This window comes from Oryzias latipes, chromosome 10 (assembly GCF_053564925.1).
Source record: "Oryzias latipes strain Hd-rR chromosome 10, Olatipes_Hd-rR_3.1".
Taxonomy (NCBI): Eukaryota; Metazoa; Chordata; class Actinopteri; order Beloniformes; family Adrianichthyidae; genus Oryzias; species Oryzias latipes.
In genome coordinates this window covers 34803196-34824923 of record NC_136246.1, presented here as the reverse complement: position 1 = coordinate 34824923, position 21728 = coordinate 34803196, and the positions used below count along the sequence as shown (strand labels likewise).

The window sequence follows — 21728 nt, the reverse complement described above, 5'->3', positions numbered from 1 at the left end:
ATATAGAGAGAGAGAGAGAGAGAGAGTCAGAGATATATATATATATATATATATATATATATATATATATATATATATATATATATATATATATATATATATATATATATATATATATATATATGCGTCACAAGGAAAATGGAAATAAGATCAGAAACTCGTGCGTTTACTTTGTCTGTTCTTCTACTACAAGCAGAAACTCTTTCTTTTGCTGATGATGCAGCCGTGTTACTTTATTGATGGACGTATAATCTTCATACGCCGTCATTAAAATCTCAGACTCCGTCTCACTGAAGTATAGCACTTTCTTTTTATCGTTTCCATGGTGACTCCAGAAATCAGCGATCCATTGAGAATGTCTTAATGTACCTGCTGTGCACGAGCATTAACCCAGGGTTACCAAGTGGAGCGTAATTACGTTAACTCATATCCGGTCTGTTGGAACCGACATACCCAGAGTAAGCAAGTTCAGGCAGATTTCAGCCAGAATTCAGGCTTAAAGTCAGTGGAGTTAAACATGCTTTCGGGAATACCCCCCTGGACTTCAAGATTTTAACATTTATTAATCATTGTTTATTCAATAACTAGAACCAACAAATCTTTGTTTTAGTATCCGAGAACAGCAGAAATATTCCGTTTGATCCACCTTTAGGTCCCAGCCAGACTTAAATGTTAAAATCAAAGAATAAAATGAAAAAGGTGTGTTCATGATGTATTCACGTGTGAACGAGTCCAACCTTCAACACAAAACAGAAACACAAACATTTTGCAGATTTGAGTGGATGTTGTGTAAATGTCACACGCACACACAGATTTGGGGGTAAAATCAATATTTAACTAAATACAGATTTAAATCAGATCCGGAGTAAAGAACGATTCCCTTCAATCTCAGTGATAATTTCTACAACCAATCAGCGCTCACTTCCTGTGGGATTTTGGCCAATCACCGCCGTCCACGAGATGCAGCTCCGAGGGGAGGTCTGACCAGAGCGTCCTCCCACCAATCAGCAGATGACAGTTGACAGGGCCCGCCCACACGGGTCCTCCCAGTGACCAATCGGCGTCAGAGCAGAGCGGTCCGTAGCCTGCCGTGTCCCACGTGACCCCCCTCAGTGGTTCCCAGGCGGTCATACCGAGCAGCCGAGGTAAGCTAAGAGACGGAAATGTGGCGTCCTTTCGAAAAAACGTTGACGAACTTCGCTATAAAATCGGTGTAAATGTCTCGGTTTGTGTCGGAATGCTTGACGCCATGATGGACGCCGAACCCGCGGCGCTGCTGCGGCGGCTAACTAACCGCTGCTAGCTTAGTTAGCAGGCTGGTCGCTGCTACCGGGCCTCCTGCACCGAGAACCTCCAGAACCCGGACTCGAACTGTCTTTGGGTTTGAATGAACCCGTCCTCACGTGTTTGGTTCGAGCGCCGGCGGGCAGCGGCTGTTCCGGGCTGGTAGTGTGTTTTCACCGGGGCAGCAGTTCGATCCCGGGACTCGAACGATTCTTGAACGCGTTATTTAAGTTATGCTTGTTTCTTAATAAACGGACCCCTCCCGGTATTAATTAACCGGCAGGACGACACTGTAAAGCCCGAAAAGCTGGAGTCCGGGTTGTAGGGTTCTCCCCTGTTCCAGAACCTTCTGTCTTCGGAACCTGCCTTTGTCGCTGTCATAAGATGCGACCTGAAAGGGAAACTGGGTCAGTTTTATCCTCCAGGTTCTTGAGGTTCTGACCACAGCAGAAAGTTCTGAGAGATCCGTCCAGAAAGTGAAGTGCTGCCTGTTCAGAGGAACCACAGAAACGCCGGTTCCACAGTTTAATCCAGAACCTCCAACCCGGTTCCTGGTGAGCTGGATTGAATGACTGAACACACCTGATCCAGGTGAGCAGTGATACTGAAGCGGGGCAGGAGCTCAGGATCGGGCTTGGAGACCCCTGGGTTCCTCTGGAATGGGACGCGTCACCAAAAAGCTCCAGATGTCCGTCCTAAAGGTGCTGGTGGCGGATGAGACCTGGTCTCCAAGGTGAACCCTGGGACCAGCCGCCCCCCAGAGAAGGTGTCGGTGCCCCCTGCTGCCACCGGGATGCCGAGCAGCCTCTGAACCAGAGCTTCCTGCTCCTGGACTGTCTGGGTGAAGACCTGTGTGGTTGAAATGTAACCCGCCGGTCCTGTTTGGTGATGAGTGAACCGCTTTGCCTGTAAATGAGGTGGAGCGTCTGAACCATTTTCACTTTCCATTGCTTTTATTTAGCGTGTCACATTCACGTGTTCTCATGTTTACCACACTGTAAGACGCTTTATGGCGCTGAGTGACGGCGTAACTGCCTACACAGGCCCGACCACCGCCTTACAGACGGCTCGGCAGCCTGCGGCTCTCATCAAGGCCAGAGTTCCTCATGTTTGCGGTAAAAGTGAACATCTGGATGTTCTGCTGGGACCATGCTGCTTTGACATCAGTCTCCTGCTTCTGTGTTTTGGGGTTTGAACCTTCAGAAGATCCTCCATCGTGTGGATTTAGTGTTTGGTCAACAAATGGAGGACACCCGCTACGCCACAGCTTGTGTCTTGGGGAGTTTTCACATTCCTGTTCGCTGAAACGTTTATTCTAATGTCTCCGTCCAGAACCAGGAACACGTTTTACCTTTTAATGGGTCAGAGTAAGGTCAGACGTTTGACCACCAGGCCATGAGCGCAGTGAAAGCGTGGGGGGTTCTGCAGGGACAGGCGCTGCTGCAGCGGCGGTCTAAGCGTCTGGCCTGTGGCGGCGAGGGCGTGGAGCCGCAGATGTCCTGCAGGCTGAAGCGGCTGTTCTGACGGATTAGAGAATCCGGCGTCTTCAGAGCGTCTTCACCCAGAGGTCAGAGGTCAGGTCTGAACTGCCGGTTGATCGGCCAATCGGATCCGGCCGGAGAGCGTGCTGCCCCCGCAGAAGCCAGAAGGACCGGGGAGTGGTTTGAAAGCTGTTGAGCATTCGTGGTCGGTCTTCTTCCTGTGGCAGAACGCCTGACGCGTCAGCAGAAACCAGAACCCGGATTCAGGAGAACCAGGACACGGATGAGCGGAACCTCCAGCTTCTCTGGTTCTGGTTTGATCCGATGATTGTGAGGTGGTAGGATGGCGTAGAAAACTGAATGTTTGGAGCATCGAGGAGCAGCTCAGAGACATTGGGAGGGGGGGTCCTGTCCCTCTGTGTTCCCATGAGCCTCCAGGCTAATCCTGCAACAGGGTAATCAGATTACTGTCAGCTGTGCAGTAGGCGTGTGGGCCCAGACCAGGAAAACAGTCCTGCAGGACTTTCTGGACCCCCCCCCCCAACCTGAGTGGGTCTGTCTCCATGGCTACAGCGGGGTCCTTCAGTGTCCCGTAGCCCCTCCCTCCAGCTCAGGTGTGGCAGGTATGGGGGGGTTGGTCTAACCAGGGTTGACATGCAGAGTTGCTAATCCGTGGGGTGTTGCAGTAATCCCAGAGGCTGTAATCTCATTAAAGATGAAGACGCTAAGGGGGTGTGTCCTGTGGGTGCCGGCTGGTCACCATGGCGATGGGTGTGGGTTGGAGGAGGATGCAGGACTGTGGTGTAGACTCTAGAGCAGGGGTCGGGAACCTATGGCTCGCGAGCCATATATGGCTCTTTTGATGGTCACATGTGGCTCGCAGACAAATCTTTAATTATAGTTTTTTTTTTTATCATTAGACCAGTCCTTCTCGGGCGCGATGCGATGCCAGAGGCGCGCAGTAGTAGCGGTGCTTAGAGAGAGAAATCTGCGCCAGCGCTATCAGTTTACTATTATCTATTATTTCACAGAGTTTGTACCAGCTGGAAACCTGTGAATTGCCGTGCCTAAAACTGCGCGCTCCCGTCTCTGAGAAAGAGCGCGCAGATGCGGGGACGGGATGTGTGAGGGAGAAAGCAGAGGGTGGGGCTGAGGTGTTGTGGGGACAGCAGGTGAATCGCGCAGGGATTGTAAATACGTAAAACCTGCTGCCCGTCACTCACTGCAGCGTGTGAGTGTGTGTTTGGCTCCCCGTCTGCATGTGAGCAGTCTTTGTCACATCTACAGAACATTCAGACCTACGATCACGTTTAAAGTCTCAACGCCTGCATGAAGCAGAAACTCACCTCGTATCAACCAGACTAGACCATCAGCAAAACTACCACGAGAAATACTCACCATTTATTAGCAACAGCATAACGATGTTATTAAAAAGAATCCACAGACTTATTGTATTTTAAAAATGTTGAAATTAAATCAAATGCACACATTCACTTGTATTTTAGTTTTAAACAAATTGTCGCGGACTGAGTTGGATGGCTGTTGGGCCAGGTTAAAAGTTCTGGAGTTCATTGAACGCGTCAAGCAGAGATCTGATTGGCTCTCAGTTCTGTCGCTCAGCCTGTTGTTAGGTAGTTTGGACCAATGGGGTTCAGCTATGGGCCAAATAAGGGAAATGGGAGGGGCTGCAGGGGTAGCAGGGGAATATAAAGTTGGGAGAAGCGCACTCGTCTCGGCGGGAGAGATTCAGGAGTTGCTGAATTAATTGTACGGCGTTCGTTGCGGTCTGCAGTAATCGGAATAAAGAACTTTAAAAGAGGTTAAGTCTCCGTGCCTCAGTGTGGGAAAGGGACACTACATTATTGTATGGCTCTTTCGAAATTACATTTCAAAATATGTGGCGTTTATGGCTCTCTTGGCCAAAAAGGTTCCCGACCCCTGCTCTAGAGGCAGGTAGAGGTGGTGGTGGTTATAGAATATAGTGACCTGATGAACGCTGCATTCACTGACCTCAGGTAGATTACAGCTGTGAAGGAAATGGGAAGGTCCAAACAAAAGAGCTGCATTGTGTCAAAGTCCGACTGAGGATAAGGACGCATTTTCACCGTTTAGGAAGGGCGTCACAAATAGATGTCTCTCATTTAGGTTTTGCAGCGTCTGAGCCAGAGACTGTATCGCAGAACTGGACTGAGTCTGTGTGACGTCATCCACAGAAAACGGTTCACTTCCACGTCCAGATCAAGTCAATTCAGTCGCCATTTCTTTGCAATAGACGCCGCCGTGGTCAGTTATCCGTGATTGGTCCAGCTCGGTCCGATGCTACATTCACACCGCGCATGTGTTGTGGGTTCAAGGGGGAGATGCATGCGGTTTCATGAACACACGTTCAGCCTGAAGTGTTCACACCGGACCGGACAGTGGGAGCAGCAGGGAGGGAACTGCTGTGTGTCGTCATGAACCAGCATTCATCTGTTTTCTCTCCTGGATCAGGAAGTTTTGGGGAGAAGCTCCATGTTTATTCGGGGATGTCTCGCCACATTTGAGACTTTGTTGTTTGCTAATTCCAGCTGCCATTCAACGTCCTGTTTCCTTCAGGAACTTCCATTTTCTCTGAATTCTCCTGCGTCGTCCTGCCCGGGTCAGAACATTGTCCGGGTCCATAGTCACTAGAACTCTACTTGGAACTGATCTGCATTTAGATGTTTTTAAAGCTCGGCCCGTTGGTGTTTTTAAATCCTTTCATGAGCCTTTCCTGTTTGCCGCTCAGAGATGAAAGAGCTGCAGGTTGCCGACCCGTCAGTCAGTCGGTGGTCAGGCCTATTTGGGCGGTGGCGCCGTCACTTGGCGCCATACGGTGTGGCAAACAGAGGTCTCCTCCTGTGGGACCCGTAGACCTGCACCAGACGACACAAACCTGATCCTCCATCATCTGTTCACGCGACCCCATCATTTCAGAACCTGAAGGTTCCTCTGAGGTTCTGGGTTCTGAAAAAGCGTTTCCCGTTTGTTCTCACAACAATCTGAGCGGATCTTCATCAGTGAAGGTGACTCCTCTTCCTCCTCTCCTCAGACCATGCATCAGCGTGTGACGTTGTTCCTTCTTGTGGCGGCGGGCCTCCTCTTCCTCAGTCTGGCCCCCGTCTCTTGGGCTGAGGGCGGCCTGGAGGAAGGTCTAGACGATGACCTGGACGTGGAGGACGAGCTGGATCTGGGTTTGGCCGGTACCGACGACGAAGGGGAAGGACTGGAAGAAGAGGGGGAAGACGAAGCCCCGCCAGCCCCTAAAACCCCCCCAGTACCAAAGGTACGACCCAGACAACCAGCAGGGGGGGCTAGAGTTTAGACTTTTCATCTGTAATGGGGGCTGTGAGTGTCGGATCAGAACCAGGACGTCTGGGTCCAGCATGATGTAGATGTGGCTCATCTTCTTGGTTTTCAGGTGACCTACAAGGCCCCGGAGCCGGTGGGGGAGCACTTCTTTGCAGAGTCTTTTGACCGCGGGACCCTGGACGGGTGAGCTGCTGGCGCGGTTCGGTCAGAACGGACCTGAGAGCTGACAGGCCGACTGATTCCAAACCCGCTTCTGTCTGCTTGCAGGTGGGTTCTGTCCAAGGCCAAGAAGGACGCCGCCGACGAAGAGATCGCCAAGTATGACGGTGGGTTCTGGTCCACGGCTGATGCTGCCTGGTTTTCCTGTCGCACAGGCCCGTCTGCCTGGTTCTGTGTGAATAAATGAAGGCGGAGCTTCTCTGAGACCCTAACGGTCTCTCCAGACGAGGTCTTAGCTGGGGGGCTAATCGCTCCCGATGATGTTGATCACAGGGAAATGGGCCGTGGAGGAGATGAAGGACAGTAAGCTCCCCGGAGACAAAGGTCTGGTCCTGAAGTCCCGCGCTAAACATCACGCCATCTCTGCCCGGCTGCTGCGACCTTTCACCTTCGACACCAAACCGCTCATCGTCCAGTAAGAGCCGCTCCTCTGCAGCGCGTCGTTCAGACTCCGCCCCCTGACTCTGACTCTGCTTCTCAGGTACGAGGTCAACTTCCAGTCTGGCATCGACTGCGGCGGCGCCTATGTCAAGCTGCTGACAGAGACGCCGGAGCTCAACCTGGTCAGTGCCAAAGGCTTCACGTTGACCTTTGACCTCAATCATATTCAGCCGGTGCGGTTGGACTGAAAGATATTTAGCATCTGCAGACAGGAAACGACCTGGAACTCTAACTCGGGGGTCCCCAAATCCAGAACCTGAGGCCCGGCCTGCTGCTGAGCACCTGGTTCAGGTGTTAGCCAATAAGGAGCTTCAATGGCAGGGTGGTTGGAAAACATGCAGGACACCGGCCCCCCAGGCCTGGATTTGGGGACCCCTGATCTAACACATGCGCAGTCACACACACGCACACAGACACACCCTCCTCCCCCTCTGATGCTAACCTCTGATGGTCCTGCAGGACCAGTTCGTGGACAGAACCCCGTACACCATCATGTTTGGACCGGACAAATGTGGGGAAGACTACAAGCTGCACTTCATCTTCAGGCACAAGAACCCAAAAACGGGAGAGTACGAAGAGAAGCACGCCAAGAAGCCCGACGCTGACCTGCGCTCCTACTTCACCGACAAGAAGACGCACCTGTTCAGTCTGGGTACGCCGCGCCACGCAGTCCGGGTGGATGCTCGTCCACGCTCTCTAACCCCTGTGTCGCCCTCTAGTGGTGAACCCCGACAACAGCTTTGAGGTGCTGGTGGACCAGACGGTGGTCAACAGCGGGAACCTGCTCAAGGACATGACCCCACCTGTCAACCCCCCTGCTGAGATCGAGGACCCCGAAGACCACAAACCGGAGGATTGGGACGAGAGGCCCAAGATCCAAGATCCGGACGCTGTGAAGCCCGAGGACTGGTGAGCCTCAGAACCCCGGTTCTGCTCTGGGAGGGTTCCCCGACGCTCAGCCTGTGTTCTCCTCAGGGACGAGGACGCCCCCGCCCAGATCCCCGACGACAACGCAGTCAAACCGGACGGCTGGCTGGACGACGAACCCGAGTACATCGGAGACCCTGACGCCGTCAAACCTGACGACTGGTGAGTTACCATGACAACCCCCTGCCCCTCCTTCTGTGTTCCTGCTTCTGATTGGCTCGTAAGAGCAAGATCCCCCTTACCACGCCCGTCTGCGTGTCCGTCAGGGACGAGGACATGGACGGCGAATGGGAGGCTCCCCAGATCCCCAACCCCGCCTGCGAGAGCGCCCCCGGCTGCGGTGAATGGAAACGACCAATGATTGACAACCCCAACCACAAGGGCAAGTGGAAGGCCCCCATGATCGACAACCCCAACTACCAGGTGAGTCTGTGGCCCCGTAGGTTGGTTTTTGGAGGATCCAGATCCGCGAAGCTGAAGGTTTTTGACCTTCAGGGCATCTGGAAACCCAGGAAGATCCCCAACCCGGCCTTCTTTGAGGACCTGGAGCCCTTCAGGATGACGGCCTTCAGCGCCGTGGGGCTGGAGCTCTGGTCCATGACCTCCGACATCTTCTTTGATAACTTCTTCATCACCAACGACCGCAACACGGCCGACCGCTGGGCCGCTGACGGCTGGGGGCTGAAGAAGGCCGCAGAGGGGGCCGCCGAGGTGAGTTCTGGTTCTGAAGATCCGGTTCTGTTGAAGACCATGTAGTCCCTGTGGGGGGGTTAGAATACTGTCTGAAACGGTTTATGTTCACATTTCTGAACATGAGGATGCTCAGAGAATGTACCGAAAGGAAAACCAAGTTCTGGTCCAAACCGAGAACAGGAGACGACCAAACAGAATCTGATCAGCAGGAAAAGGTTCTGGATGGTCGGAAACGGTCGTCATGAGTTTGGAGACGAAGTACGACGCAAAGCAGAAGGTCCTCCATGAAACGCTGGCGTGAACTTCTGATAATGATGGATGTGTTGATCATCTAGACTCCATAGTCTCCTTACAGATACGACACAAGTAAAAGAAACATTAAAGCAGAACAAAACCATAGAATCATCAATTAATGAGGGGGGGGGGTGCTAGTCTGAAGGAGAGCGGCTGAATGCTCTGCCCCCCATGGTGACCAGCCGAGCGGCAGCATAACAAGCTGGAGCGAGGAGGCGGACCTAAGGGAGCAGGTGGGAGTGGCTACATGGAAGCCAGTGGAGCTTCTGCAGAGAGGAGGGGGTTTGGGTTCTGATCCAAGCAGCAGAGTTCTGGTGGTAGTTTTGTGGGGGGGGGGGTCCAGATGAGGGGGAGTTGCAGTCATCCAGACGGGAGGGGATGAGACTGTGGACCAGAATGACTGAGGGAGTGTGCTGACTTTGTCTCTGTGTGTGTTTGTCTCTGTGTCTGTGTGTGTGTGTGCGTCTGTGTCTCTGTGTGTGTGTTTGTCTCTGTGTGCGTGTGTGTGTCTGTGTCTCGGTGTGTGTGTCTGTGTCTTTGTGTGTGTGTGCGGTTGCAGCCTGGTCTGGCTGCTCAGATGCTGACGGCTGCAGAGGAGCGCCCGTGGCTTTGGATCGTCTACGTTCTAACCGTCGGTCTGCCGCTAGTCCTGCTGTTTGTGTTCTGCTGCTCCGGCAAGGTAACTCACGCGCACACACACAAACACACACAGACACACACACAAACACACACAGACACACACACACACACACATGTGTCCATGTGAATCTGTAGAAAGTCCACGATCAGTAAAGCTGATCGAAAACCAGGATGGAGTTCAGTGGCTTCTGACCCGGTTTGATCATGTGGAACTTGGTTAAGTTCTGGTCCAAGTTCTGGTTCTGACCCTGGTTCAGGTTTAGAACATGCACATCTTCACAGCCGCTGCTTTAAGGGGGCGGGGCCTTGTTCTCTGAGAGTGGCGCCTCCTGCTTAACCTTCTGACGGACTGTCCACAGAGCTCTGCGGCTCACGCTGGCCTCAGCCTGACCGGCTTACAGGAGGAGTTGGACCGGGCCGGAACGCCAACCGGCCCCGCCCCCTCTGGCCCGGTGACTGCTGCCGTTAGCGTAGCCTCCTGTGGTTGTGCGTCTGTGCTGCTGTGGTGTAGTTTGTGTTCTGCTGTTCACACTGAGCAGACGTCTCCAAAGTCCTGATCTGCCGCCGTCTGTGCTGGGGGGTCTGGACCTGAGGCCGCTCCACATCCCGGGTCAGGATTTGTTCTACTTAGGTGAACTCACCTGTTGCCAACGCTTCAGGTGAAAACCAGTGAGTGGAAGCAGCCATTGTGTTTTCAGAACAGGTTCTATTCAGAACCAGTCCTGAAGGTTGAGCTCATGGACCTTCAGAACCAGTCCTGGACCTGCTTCCTGTCCCAAAAGGCAGTAGCAAACACTCAGAGCTGACGGGATATGGCGGCCTGGTTCTGTCCTTTAGAAGCCTCAAATGACCTCCCGAAGCTGAAGAACACAAAGTGGTTCTGAACCAGAACCAGGACCATCTGGCAGAACTGTGAGCAGCTGGTCCGGTGCAGATGATTGAGGGGGGAAACGGCGTGGCGGGAGTCCTCTGGTCAGAGTCCAGGATCTTTGGGGTGTCAGTGATAGTTCTGGACCGGCCCGTGATCCGCTGAGCTGCTAACCTCTCTGTGTTTGCTGTGAAGAAGAAGAGCACGGCGTCTCCGGCAGACTACAAGAAGACGGACGAACCGCAGCCTGACGTGAAGGAGGAAGAGGAGGAGGAGGAGGAGGAGGAAGAAGAGAAGAGTCCAGGTGGATTCCTCATCTCCACCTTCCTCAGGCTCCGCCCCTTCCTGCTGGCTAAATTTTGCTTTCTTCCAGCTGCAGAGAAGAACGATGAAGACGATGAAGAGGAGGAGCAGAATGAGGCGGCGGATGAGGTGAGGAGCAGGTCCGCAGAACCGCACCTTCTTCTGAATTCTGGTTCAAAGCGCTCTGTGTTCTCAGCAGAAGCTGGAAGATGAGCTTCGAAGATCTCGCAGGAACCGGACCAGGAAGGACTGAGGTGTCGGTCCGATTCCCCTCCCCCTCCTCATCTCCTCCTCCTCCTCCTCAAAGGAACCAGTGAAGCAGCGACACCAGCGGGACGTTGGCCACCCTTCCAGACGGAGAGAAAGTCCAGCAGGACTGAGTCTGTGTGACTGAAAGCATTTACCTGAGATTCACTAATACTTCCTGCATCATTCCTGAATAGGCTCCGCCCCCACCTCTGCCAGTCTGCTCCAGGGACCGCCGGTCAGCCAGCCCCCTCGCCACCTAGTGACCAGACTAACTACTAACAGCTGCTAGTTTCTGAAGTAAAGGTTTAGCTGCCGGACCCCAAACCGGATCAGAACATCAGAACACGAGCTGGAAGCTTCCTTTGAAAACTTCAACCTGACGGATCCTCAGGTTCTGCTGTTCTTGTGGCCTGTCTCGGGTCAGAACCGGGCTTTTGGCGGTCCTGTTAGACAGAAGTAAACTCACCGTGATGATGTTGACCCCCTCCCCCGATCCCACGCTGTGGTTTTTGTCTGTTGATCATGTGATGTCATGGCGAGGCAGTCCGTCACCGCCGTGGCCGTCCTCTGCTCCGCCCCTAACGGCAGAAAACCCTTCACGTCTAACTCCGCCCCCTGGTGAACTGAGGAGCTGCAGCTTCGTCCTTGGTTGTAGATCAGCAGCACTGTGGACCCCCCCCATTCTGCAGTGCAGCGATGCGTTCAAAGACTGAGCACTGAACTCTGGACCTGCTGGTAAAACTTTAACTCTTAGTCGCCTCCGTGTGCTGGCCCGGCCCGTTTGGACCAACACGCCGCAAGATTAGAAAATACTGTGATGATGCAGGCTGGTGTGTGTGTGTGTGTACGTGTGAGTCCAATTTGTTTTGAATAAAAAGGCCAAATGGAACCAGATCCAGTGCAGACTCTGTCTAGAAGCTCGTTGGCCACGCCCACAGGGTGGGGCTTCCTTTTTAATTGGTCTGTCCTCCCAACAAAGAAGCGGAGACCCTGTTTGGGTCAGGTCATGAAGATGGCCACAGGCAGTCTGTGCTGGTCCTGCAGGGTCTACATGGTTGTCGGACTCTCCACGTGTGGACGCTCAGAACCTTTCATCGGGGGGCAGTTGTGTTTACATCTCCCACTTTCTACAGAAACTGCCAAAAGTCTTCAGTCGCTGCTCCTTTTACCTGAGTTCAGGTATTCCAGTCTTGCTCTGGTGTTTGAACCATCAACTTTGACCATTCAACTTTACTCTGCTTTCTCTGGTTTAACAAACCTCCCATTCTGAAACGGAAAACCCAGGGTTTCCCTGATTTCAGGGTTAACACACTCAGAGTTTACACTTAACCTCCTTTCTGAAACAGGCCCCAGGCGGGTATCCAGAAGGCAGGTTTTAGTTATAAGGGTAAGTTTGAGGCTAAGGAAGTTGATAACCTCAGCTTTCTGTTCCAGAAATGGAGGTATGTTTCAGGGTAGGTCAAGTTGCCATAGCAACTCATGCTCTGAACATAACCTGGTCCGGAGCAGGTTTAGTTGAAGGTTGGTTTGTTTTCAGAGAGGTGAAGCAGCATGGCGTGTCCATTTGAAGATGATTTAGTGGATGAAGAAGCTCAGATAATACTTTTTCCACCGTGAGAGGGTGATGAGACCACATATGGATGTTGGAAAGAGAAACTTTTACTTTGATATAACTTCATTATTTGCTTCAGTTAAGATAAATCTTTTTTTTGGTTAAGTCAGTTTAAAAATAACTTACTTTCATTCAAATTAATTCAATTAAGTAGGTGTAATTTTGGTGCTGCTGTTAGATCGGCACCGCAAGGGATTGTGGGATACCATTCCCTTTGCCTGTCTGGACGGATTTGGGTTTAAGTGTGGGCTTTTGACCAAATGTGTTTAGTTGTTTTACTGTGTTTTGTCTACCTTAATTCTTTCTGCACCATGAGAGAGAGGGAGGAAGATGATGATGAGGATATTTACCACCGCGGAAGCAGCTGCCCTCCGCTTTGCGTCACACGGTTCAGGGTTCCACAGCGTGCATTAAAAAGTGATAATGGACACCTCCAAGGCTTATACCACGGTCACTTACAAAAGAAATAAATAGTAACCCGTTTTTAGTCTTAATTCTTCTTTTTTTCCAATTTGGATCGCTTTTCTCACAAAAACAAATAGTCCGCGTTGCGCCGCACCAAGTGATACATATCATCTTGATGTGTTAAATAAAACATCAGTTCAGAGAGAAAGTTCTCCTCTTACTGCTTGTTTTTGTCCAAATGATGAAGCAAAAGGCTGACCAGAACTTCTTTTTTCACCGTGCGGTTATCCTGTGGTATTTCACTTTTTAATGCGCACCCAGCAGCCAATCAGAATCGAGTATTCACCCAGACCATGGTATAAAATGGTATAAGAACTGAAGTGACAGAGTCATGATAATTAAATGTATGGTATATATTATAAATGCCCATTGTATTATTTATTTTAATTTTATTAAAATGAGAAAATCTGCAGCCTCTAATTTAGACATTTGAGAGTTCAAGAAGTACAATAAATTAAGATGGAAAAACATTTAATTGAATTGGAGTAATATGATATTTAATTAGATAAATATGCAAATTTGAGTTGTAAAAACAATAATTGAGTTGAAAAAACTTAAGAAATTGGGTTAAATAAATTTAACGCAATTACTTGTTACCAATTGAATTAATTAATTTAAGTTTTATAGTTGTATACACAGTCAGGACCATAAATATTTGGACAGAGACGCATTTTTCCTAATTTAGTTTCTGTACATTACCACAGTGAATTTGAAATAAAACAACTCAGATGCCATTGAAGTGCAGACTTTCAGCTTTTATTCCATGGGTTGAACAAAAAGATTGCATCAAAATGTGAAAAACTAAAGCATTTTTAAACACAATCCCTTCATTTCATGGGTTGGTAAGTGATTGGACAGTTGACTTCCATGCTATTGCATGGGCAGGTGTGGACAATTCCCTTGTTATGTCATCATGAGTGAAGCAGATAAAAGGCCTGGGGCCTCATTTCTAAAACTTTGCGTAGGATTTGCGTCAGAAGTGGCGTACGGATGAAACATAGGACGTGCGTACGCACAGAAATATTCGGATTTATAAAACCATGCGCACGCACATCCTACGCATCTTTCCCTTAATAAATCACAACCAATTCTAAATGCAGCGCAGCTTTTGCGGCCTCATGACACGCCCATAGTTGCCCATAAATAGTCCGTGAAACGCCCACAAATGAATATTCATGGATTGTGAAACCATGGCAAACACAGAGAGGAAATCAAAAAAACGTAACTTCACTCAATGTGAAATAGAAGTTATCGTTGGCGAGGTGGAAAAGAGGAGAATAATGTTGTTTGGAGGGCACAGTGTGGGCATTACTAATGCCAGAAAGGCACGTGAGCGGCAAACGGTGGCAGACGCCGAAAATGCTGTAGCCTCACAACCTCGGACCGTGGCCAAAATAAAAAAGAAAGGGTCGGACATCAAAGTCGAGGCAAAAAAACGTCTAGCGCTCCATTGGGAGGGGCACCGGAGCGCCGGATGCACCGGGTGACACGCGTGGTTCCTCCGAGTGCTCCTCTGTAACGCCGGGCCCCAAAGCCTGCAGAGGTCCAAGAGGACGGCTCCAGGAAGTGGGAACCGGCTCATAAGCCCCTGGTCCTCGTTTGCCAACAAGTCTTCTTGCTGTCTAAAGATGCGTTCACTCCGAATTCTTCCATTTGCCACATCTTCTAAGAGAGCAAGATCAGCCATTGTGCGTCATTACGCATCGTGATGGGGCATTTTATTTCCCTCCATTTAATTACATCTGACAAGCTACATATGTCGGGAATAATCGACGTGGAAATGGGAAATTGATCAGCGCAAATGTAATGTCTTGTTGCTTTCTGAATGGTTAGGACATACGCCATACATTGTTTTATCAAAAATAAAACAAACTAAAGGCATATGCATGAATACCATAAGTCTGTAGCTTATGAAGAAATATTTTACTATGAAAACAACTTTCCCCAGTGGACAAGTAGTACGTCTGTCCGTCCGTCCGCACCTATATCTGCTCCGCCAGACGGACACACTGACGAGAATATCAGTTTTGTACATTATTTCGTTCTGTTAACTATATTATTTATATTATTTATGAGGATGAATTGCACAACATGCCAATATTGCAGAACATTTTTCACTTTTCTTTTTGCAAATAAGTGTTCATTTGAATTTCTGTTGTAATTTTCGTTTGATTTTTTTTTTTGTTTGTTTCACTGCTGATCGATCAAACGGGTGTTGGTGTAGCTGTTAATTGTCAGACTTGCTTTGTGAAGTCTTCATGTTATTTCTGAGAGGCAGTATTGTCATTTTCACTTTCACGTGTTTCTTCCATCTGCCGGCGGTGTCGCCGTTTCTCATTTCACCCGTTTTTGTGCGTACGCCTGGGTCAGAGCGTGAAGGACCGCACATTTTCCCGTCAAGTTTGCTTTTTATAAATATCAACTATTGCGTAGAGAGTGGCGTACGCCTTCTTTTGTGCGTACGCAACGTTTATAAATGAGGCCCCTGGAGTTGATTAGAGGACTCGTGCTGCATTTGGAAGATTCTGCTGTGAACAGACAACATGTGGTCAAATGATAATGCAGGTGTGAAAGGAGCCATCATTAAGCTTTTGTTCTGACTGGTGATGTCTGCTCCTCCTCCTCCTCCTCCTCCCCTAAAACCAACCCTGGAGACCAAGTTGACCTCGGTGTATTGCTCTCCTCGCCTCTTACAGCAACGCTGACGACCATCATTTCTGTGAAACGTGACCTGACTCTCACCAGTGAACAGGACGGTAGACCGTCATTGCATCATCCGGTCACATGGTCTTCACTGCACACATTCACGGCTGTGTTTTGGTGTCGGTCGAGTCACCAGGGGGGCATTTCAGAAAGCAACATTAAACTCCCCTGACTTTAATCCTGAACTTTGGCTGAAGTCCACCTGAACTTGCTTACTCTGGGTATGTCGGTTCCAAAAGACCGGATATGAGTTAACGTAATTACGCTCCACTTGGCAACCCTGGGTTAATGCACGTGCACAGCAAGAACATACAGACATTCTCAATGGATCGCCGATTTGCGGAGTCACCATGGAAATGCGTGGAGAAAAAACAGAGCGCTATACTAAAGTGAGACGGAGTCTGAGATTTTAATGACGGCGTATGAAGATTATACAGTGAGGTCAATAAGTATTTGATCACCCTGTGATTTAGCAAGTTCTCCCACATAGAAAACATGGAGGGTCTAAAATGTTCATCATAGGTGCATTTCCACAGTGAGAGACAGAATCTGAAGAAACATTCAGAAATCATGTTGAACAATTTTTTTTATATTACTGTGACAAATAAGTATGTGATCACTTGATTATCAGATAGATGTCTGACCAGCAAAGAGCTGCTGTTCTGCTTTGAAATAGTCCAACTCCACTCTGCTCATGATTCTAAATGAGTGGCTCCTGTTTGAGGTGGTTAGCCTGCATAAAGGCACCTGTGCCCCCCCACAATCAGTCAGAAGTCTAACTACCAACATGGACAAAACCAAAGAGCTGTCAAAAGACACAAGAGACAAAATTGTAGACCTTCACAAAGCTGGAAGTGGCTACGGGGCAATTGCCAAGCAGCTTGGTGAGAAAAGAACAACTGTTGGAGCAATTGTCAGAAAATGGAAGAGGCTAATGATGACTGTTAATGTCCCTTGGACTGGGGCCCCTCGCAAGATCTCACCTGGTGGGGTATCGATGATGCTAAGGAAGGTGAAGCATCAGCCCAGGACTACACGGAAGAGCTGGTCAATGACCCGAAGAGAGCTGGTACCACCGTTTCCAAGGCTACTATAAGTAATACATTAAAACGTCATGGTTTAAAATCATGTATCGCACGGAAGGTTCCCCCTGCTGAAGTCAGTCCATGCCAAGGCCCATCTGAAGTTTGCCAATGACCATCCTGATGATCCAGAGGATCTGGGAGTGAGACCCCTCCTGTGTGGACTACCTTGCCTCTCTTTGTCACCATCCAGCTGCATTTCTCGAGCCCGAATACATCCCGATGTCAGTACTGTAGATCCTGGTGGTGTGGATCAGGGAGTCAATGTCACGCTCGCTCTTAGCATATAGCTTGATGTCATCCATGTAGAGGAGGTGACTGATGTTGGCCCCATTTCTGAGTCGGTATCCATAGCCAGTCTTGTTGATTATTTGGCTGAGGGGGTTTGGTATATCCCACATTTGATGGACACTTGTGCAAGTGGCTTCCCATTGGCTTCAAGGGTGGTTTTCCACAGCTTCATTGAGTTTCCTATGAAAGCTCTTAGAGTCCTGTTGATGTTGTACAGCTCCAAGCATTCAGTGATCCATGTGTGTGGCATTGAGTCATAGGCCTTCTTGTAATCAATCCAGGCTGTGCACAGGTTGGTGTGTCGTGACTTGCAGTCTTGAGCGACTGTTCTGTCGACCAGGAATTGGTGTTTGGCTCCTCTGGAGTCTCTAACAATGCCCTTCTATGTGTTACTCATGAAATGATCCATGTGCCTATTTATCTTGGTTGCAATGATGCCTGACATGAGCTTTCATGTTGTGGAGAGACAGGTTATTGGCCGGTAGTTGGATGGGACTGCACCCTTTGAGGGATCCTTCTGGATCAGGATCGTTCGCCCTTCTGTTAGCCATTGGGGGTGAGTCCCATCTCTTAGCAGCTGGTTCATTTGTGCTGCCAGGCGCTCATGGAGTGCGGTAAGCTTCTTTAGCCAGTAGGCATGTATCATGTCAGGGCCCGGTGCTGTCCAGTTCTTCATACCTGAGACTCTTTCTTGGATGTCTGCCACTGTGATGGTTACTGGATTCTGTTCAGGGAGGTTACTATGTTCTTTTCTCAGAGAGACCAGCCACTGGGCATTGCTGTTATGTGCTGTCTCTTTCTCCCACATGCTTTTCCAGTACTGTTCAGTTTCTTGGTGGGTCTGCTCGGCTGTTTTGACCGTGCCACTGAGTGTATACTATCGGAGGCTGAGTTCTGAACAGCCTGTTTATCCATCTGGCTTCATTGTCTCTTGTGTACCTCTTTAGGCAGCTGCTCAAGGCTTGGAGCCTTTGTTTGGCCGTTTCCAGTGCTTCAGGTATGGGTTGCTCTTATAGCCAAGCATCTCAAGGATCACTGCTGCTGAAGTGTAAACCAGTTCATTGGTTTCTGTGATTGTTGTGGTAGGAATTGTCCTCAATGCTTCATTCACAATTTCCAGTAGACTTTCAGGCGGTACATCACCTAACCCTTGTAGCTGGTGTCTGGGTTGCTTAGTGTTCATTGTAGACATGATCTTGTCTTTCAGGTCAGTTGCTGCCTCGCCCAGCGTAATTGTGGTTGTTGGGGCTGTGTACCCAATTTCATTGTGGGAGTGTGGTATAGCCTCCTCTCTGACCTGTTGTTCTGGCTCTCCTGTGGCATTGTATTGTATCGCTTCAATTTCAAGTTGTGATAGGAGTTGGCATTTGTGTATGTTAGAGCACTGTACTACCAGTTGTTTGGCAGTTAGCTCTGCTTGTGGGTTTTGAAGCATCCATTCATTCCACATTCTCTGCATGTAACTACTAAGTACTAACAGAACCTTGTTCTCACATCTAGTCCATTTCCGTCTTTTCCCAGTAGCCCACTTTCCATCAGACTTTGTATGGCCTGGCATAGGGGGCCCTAAATGTCTAAGGTGCGGTTCAAATTGGCGGGTAGGGTGCCGGGAGGACATCTGCTGCTTGCTTGCAGTGATGTCCAAGCACCCCCCCTACCAAGGACCCTACATGTCTAAGGTGCAAATAAAACCGAAAGAGGGGGGGCCCACTCCATACGGCAACCATAGGAGGGGGGCCACTGCCAAGTAGCTCCCCCCCAAGGCGCATCGCAGGCTAGACCCCCCACCCCCTCACCCTAATATGAGGTTATATGAGGAAGGGGGTAAGTTGGGGACAGCTGGTAGACTGTCCCCTGGTGGTCAAACAGCTGTCCCCCAGCCGTCCCCCCCCAGCAAAGGGGCCAGGGCCACCCAGCCCAGGGGCCCCACCCCCGGAAGCGCCGACACCCCAGGCCCGGCACCACCCGCCCCACACAGAGAGAGAGGAGCCAGAAAGTGTCGCCCCCCCGGAGCAAGCCCAGGCCCCCTGGCCCCTGGCCACCCCCAGACGCCGGCCCTAGAGGAGCTCTGGTCAGGCCTTGACGGGACAGAGGAGGCCAACCGGCCGAGGCAACCACTAATTGCCTCAGCGGAGACCCCGACCCGTCAGCCCCCCCGACCCGTACCAATAATGGGCCCCCCCTCCCCCCCAGAACTATATTCAACCTAATTTCTTACATCTATCCAACTCAGTAGTTGTTTTTACAACTCAAGTTTATATATTTATCTAACTAAATGTCATGTAACTCCAATTCAGCTAAATGTTTTTCCATCTTTATTTATTGTAATTCTTAAAGTCTGAAGAGGCCGTAGATATTCTAATATTTATAAAATTAAAATGAATGATTTAATGTGGTTTTACAATGAGAAGGATATTGGTTCTTATGACTCTGACTGTAACTTCAGTTCTGACACCATTTGGTAGCACTAATGGTGCTAAATATCCTCATCCTCCTCTTCCTCCCTCTCACTCATGGTGCAGAAAGAATTAAACATAGTAGGACAAATAACTCGGCAAAACACAGTGAAATAGCTAAACAACTAAACACATTTGGTCAAAAACCCACACTTCAACCCAAATCCGTCCAGACAGGCAAATGGTATCCCACAATCCCTTGCGGTGCCGATCTAACAGCAGCACCAAAGTTACCCCTACTTAATTGAATTCATTTGAATGAAAATAAAATAACTGTCTGATAACTACGTGTTATTTTTATACTGACTTAACAAAAAAAGATTTTTAATGATCTTAACTGAAGCAAATAATTAAGTTAGATCAAAGTATAAAGTTTCTCTTTCCAACATCCATATGTGGTCTTATCACCCTCTCATGGTGGAAAAAGTATTATCTGAGCTTCTTCATCCACTAAATCATCTTCAAATGGACACGCCATGCTGCTTCACCTCTCTGAAAACAAACTAACCTTCAACTAAACCTGATCCAGACCAGGTTATGTTCAGAGCATGAGTTGCTATGGCAACCTGACATATCCTGAAACATACCTCCATTTCTGGAACCGAAAGCTGAGGTTATCAACTTCCTTAGCCTCAAACTTATCGTGGGAGCTAGCAGAACCTGCCTTCTGGATACCCGCCTGGGGCCTGTTTCAGAAAGGAGGTTAAGTGTAAACTCTGAGTGTGTTAACCCTGAAATCAGGGAAACCCTGGGTTTTCCGTTTCAGAATGGGAGGTTTGTTAAACCAGAGAAAGCAGAGTATGTCAAACCCGTTTCTGAAAGAGAGGTAACTTATACTCGGAGTCAGTGTCCATGGTTACTTACGCTGTGAACCTAACCTGGTCGGGAGCAGGTTTTATTCTCTAAACTCAAGGTTTCTGCCGGTCCCCTCCCCTTTTTAAAGACGAAGCGGTATTTTTCGCTTTAACCTTCATTGCCCACATTTCCGTCACACAGAGACAAGTGACAAGAATGGCTTGTCCTTTTTTGGAGGACCCAATAGACGAGGAGGCTGCATTAATTCCTAGAGAATTACATTTACGTCCTGCGAGGATTTGAGACCTAGACTCGATTTTGTGTCATTTCCCCAAACGTTTTTGTTTGAGCGTTACCGTTTTTCGTTGCAGTCAAGTACATATATACAATGAAAACAACATTAGATATGTATTGCTATGTAGATGTTTCATATGTCAAATGTTGTCAACAAAGCCTACATCCATGACATGCTCACATTTGACCTGATTGAATTATGTTTTTATACTTCATTTTTAGCTGCTGCCATGTTCTTTTAATTCCTGCAGGATTGCATCTACATGAAAATGAAATCAGGGACATTGGATTAGATTAATGTAACAATTACTTTTAGGAAACACAATTTGCTAGCACTGCTTACTTTCTTAATCCCATATAAACCTATACCACTTGATCAATACAAGGGTAGACATAAGTTCACTTTTAAAAACACAATTGCATGTATTAATATTAAACTGACCAACGTTTGCAAGAGGGGAAGGTTAACAAAAAAGTCCTCTAAACATTACAGACGTTAAAGGCATTTTTCCCCCAGATTGGTTCTGTACACTATGCAGCATTTCATGCATTTACACCAGGAATAACACTTCAAAAGTAAACCTAAATATCGCCATTTTTATTTCACACCTTACGCTATTTAAAAAGTTATTACAACCAATATTTTATAACAATGATTTAAATGCAAACTTACACATTAACTTGAGCAGCTATGTTTTCCACGCTAACTGTCTCTGTTTTGCAGATGCAGCGGTGTTGCTTTTCTTCTGGAATATGTGCTCATATTCACTGTAACTCTGCAGCAGCACGTCAAGTTCAGCTGGCGAAAAATATGCAGACCTCTTTTTTTCCACGGTTGCCATGGTGACTCGTAATATCTACGCTCCATTGATAATGGCTTCTTATAGACGCGGTGCGCACGCTTAATCAGTCCACTCAGAGTTGATTGACCTAACTCCGATCAGCTGCTCTGAAACAGAAAACTCTGAGTTGTTAATCTCTCGATTGACCAACTCAGAGTTCAAGTTTAACCTCAGAGTTGGTTGAACCTCCTTTCTGAAACAGGCCCCTGGTGTTGTAAAAAGAGGTGGGATGATACAAGATTTCTCTTCCCTCCTTTTCACGCTCACTCTCTTGTTTTATGTGTCTATTTTAAACTTTTGTGTTTATTTTCATTTGTGTTTAAAAAAAATAGAAATTGAAAATTCAGACAAAATAAAACAAAACTAAAAAAAAGGGTAAATACCGATATCCTTTCTTTATTGGGAGTAGTGTGTACAAATAATCAGTAGCCTACTAGATAGATTATTTATTGATTTCAGT

At 48.6% G+C, this 21728-nt stretch overlaps 1 protein-coding gene across 8 annotated transcripts; it reads left to right on the top strand.

Annotated features, from left to right (window-relative positions):
- Positions 1 to 1005: 1005 nt before the first annotated feature.
- canx (calnexin) lies at positions 1006 to 11622 on the top strand. 8 transcript variants are annotated; one of them, XM_078954448.1, is made up of 15 exons: positions 1006 to 1145; positions 5836 to 6069; positions 6205 to 6278; positions 6363 to 6421; positions 6588 to 6729; positions 6796 to 6877; positions 7215 to 7407; positions 7475 to 7664; positions 7731 to 7844; positions 7949 to 8105; positions 8178 to 8393; positions 9229 to 9348; positions 10375 to 10480; positions 10550 to 10608; positions 10679 to 11622. In XM_078954448.1, exons 2-15 carry the CDS (start codon positions 5839 to 5841, stop codon positions 10730 to 10732), a joined length of 1797 nt encoding a protein of 598 aa, XP_078810574.1. In that variant the 5' UTR covers positions 1006 to 1145; positions 5836 to 5838; the 3' UTR covers positions 10733 to 11622. The 8 variants fall into 8 exon arrangements, with proteins under 8 accessions (XP_078810574.1, XP_011491573.1, XP_004084971.1 ...); XM_011493271.4 differs by having other exon boundaries at positions 10676 to 11622; XM_004084923.5 differs by having other exon boundaries at positions 10372 to 10480.
- The last annotated feature ends 10106 nt before the right edge of the window (positions 11623 to 21728 follow it).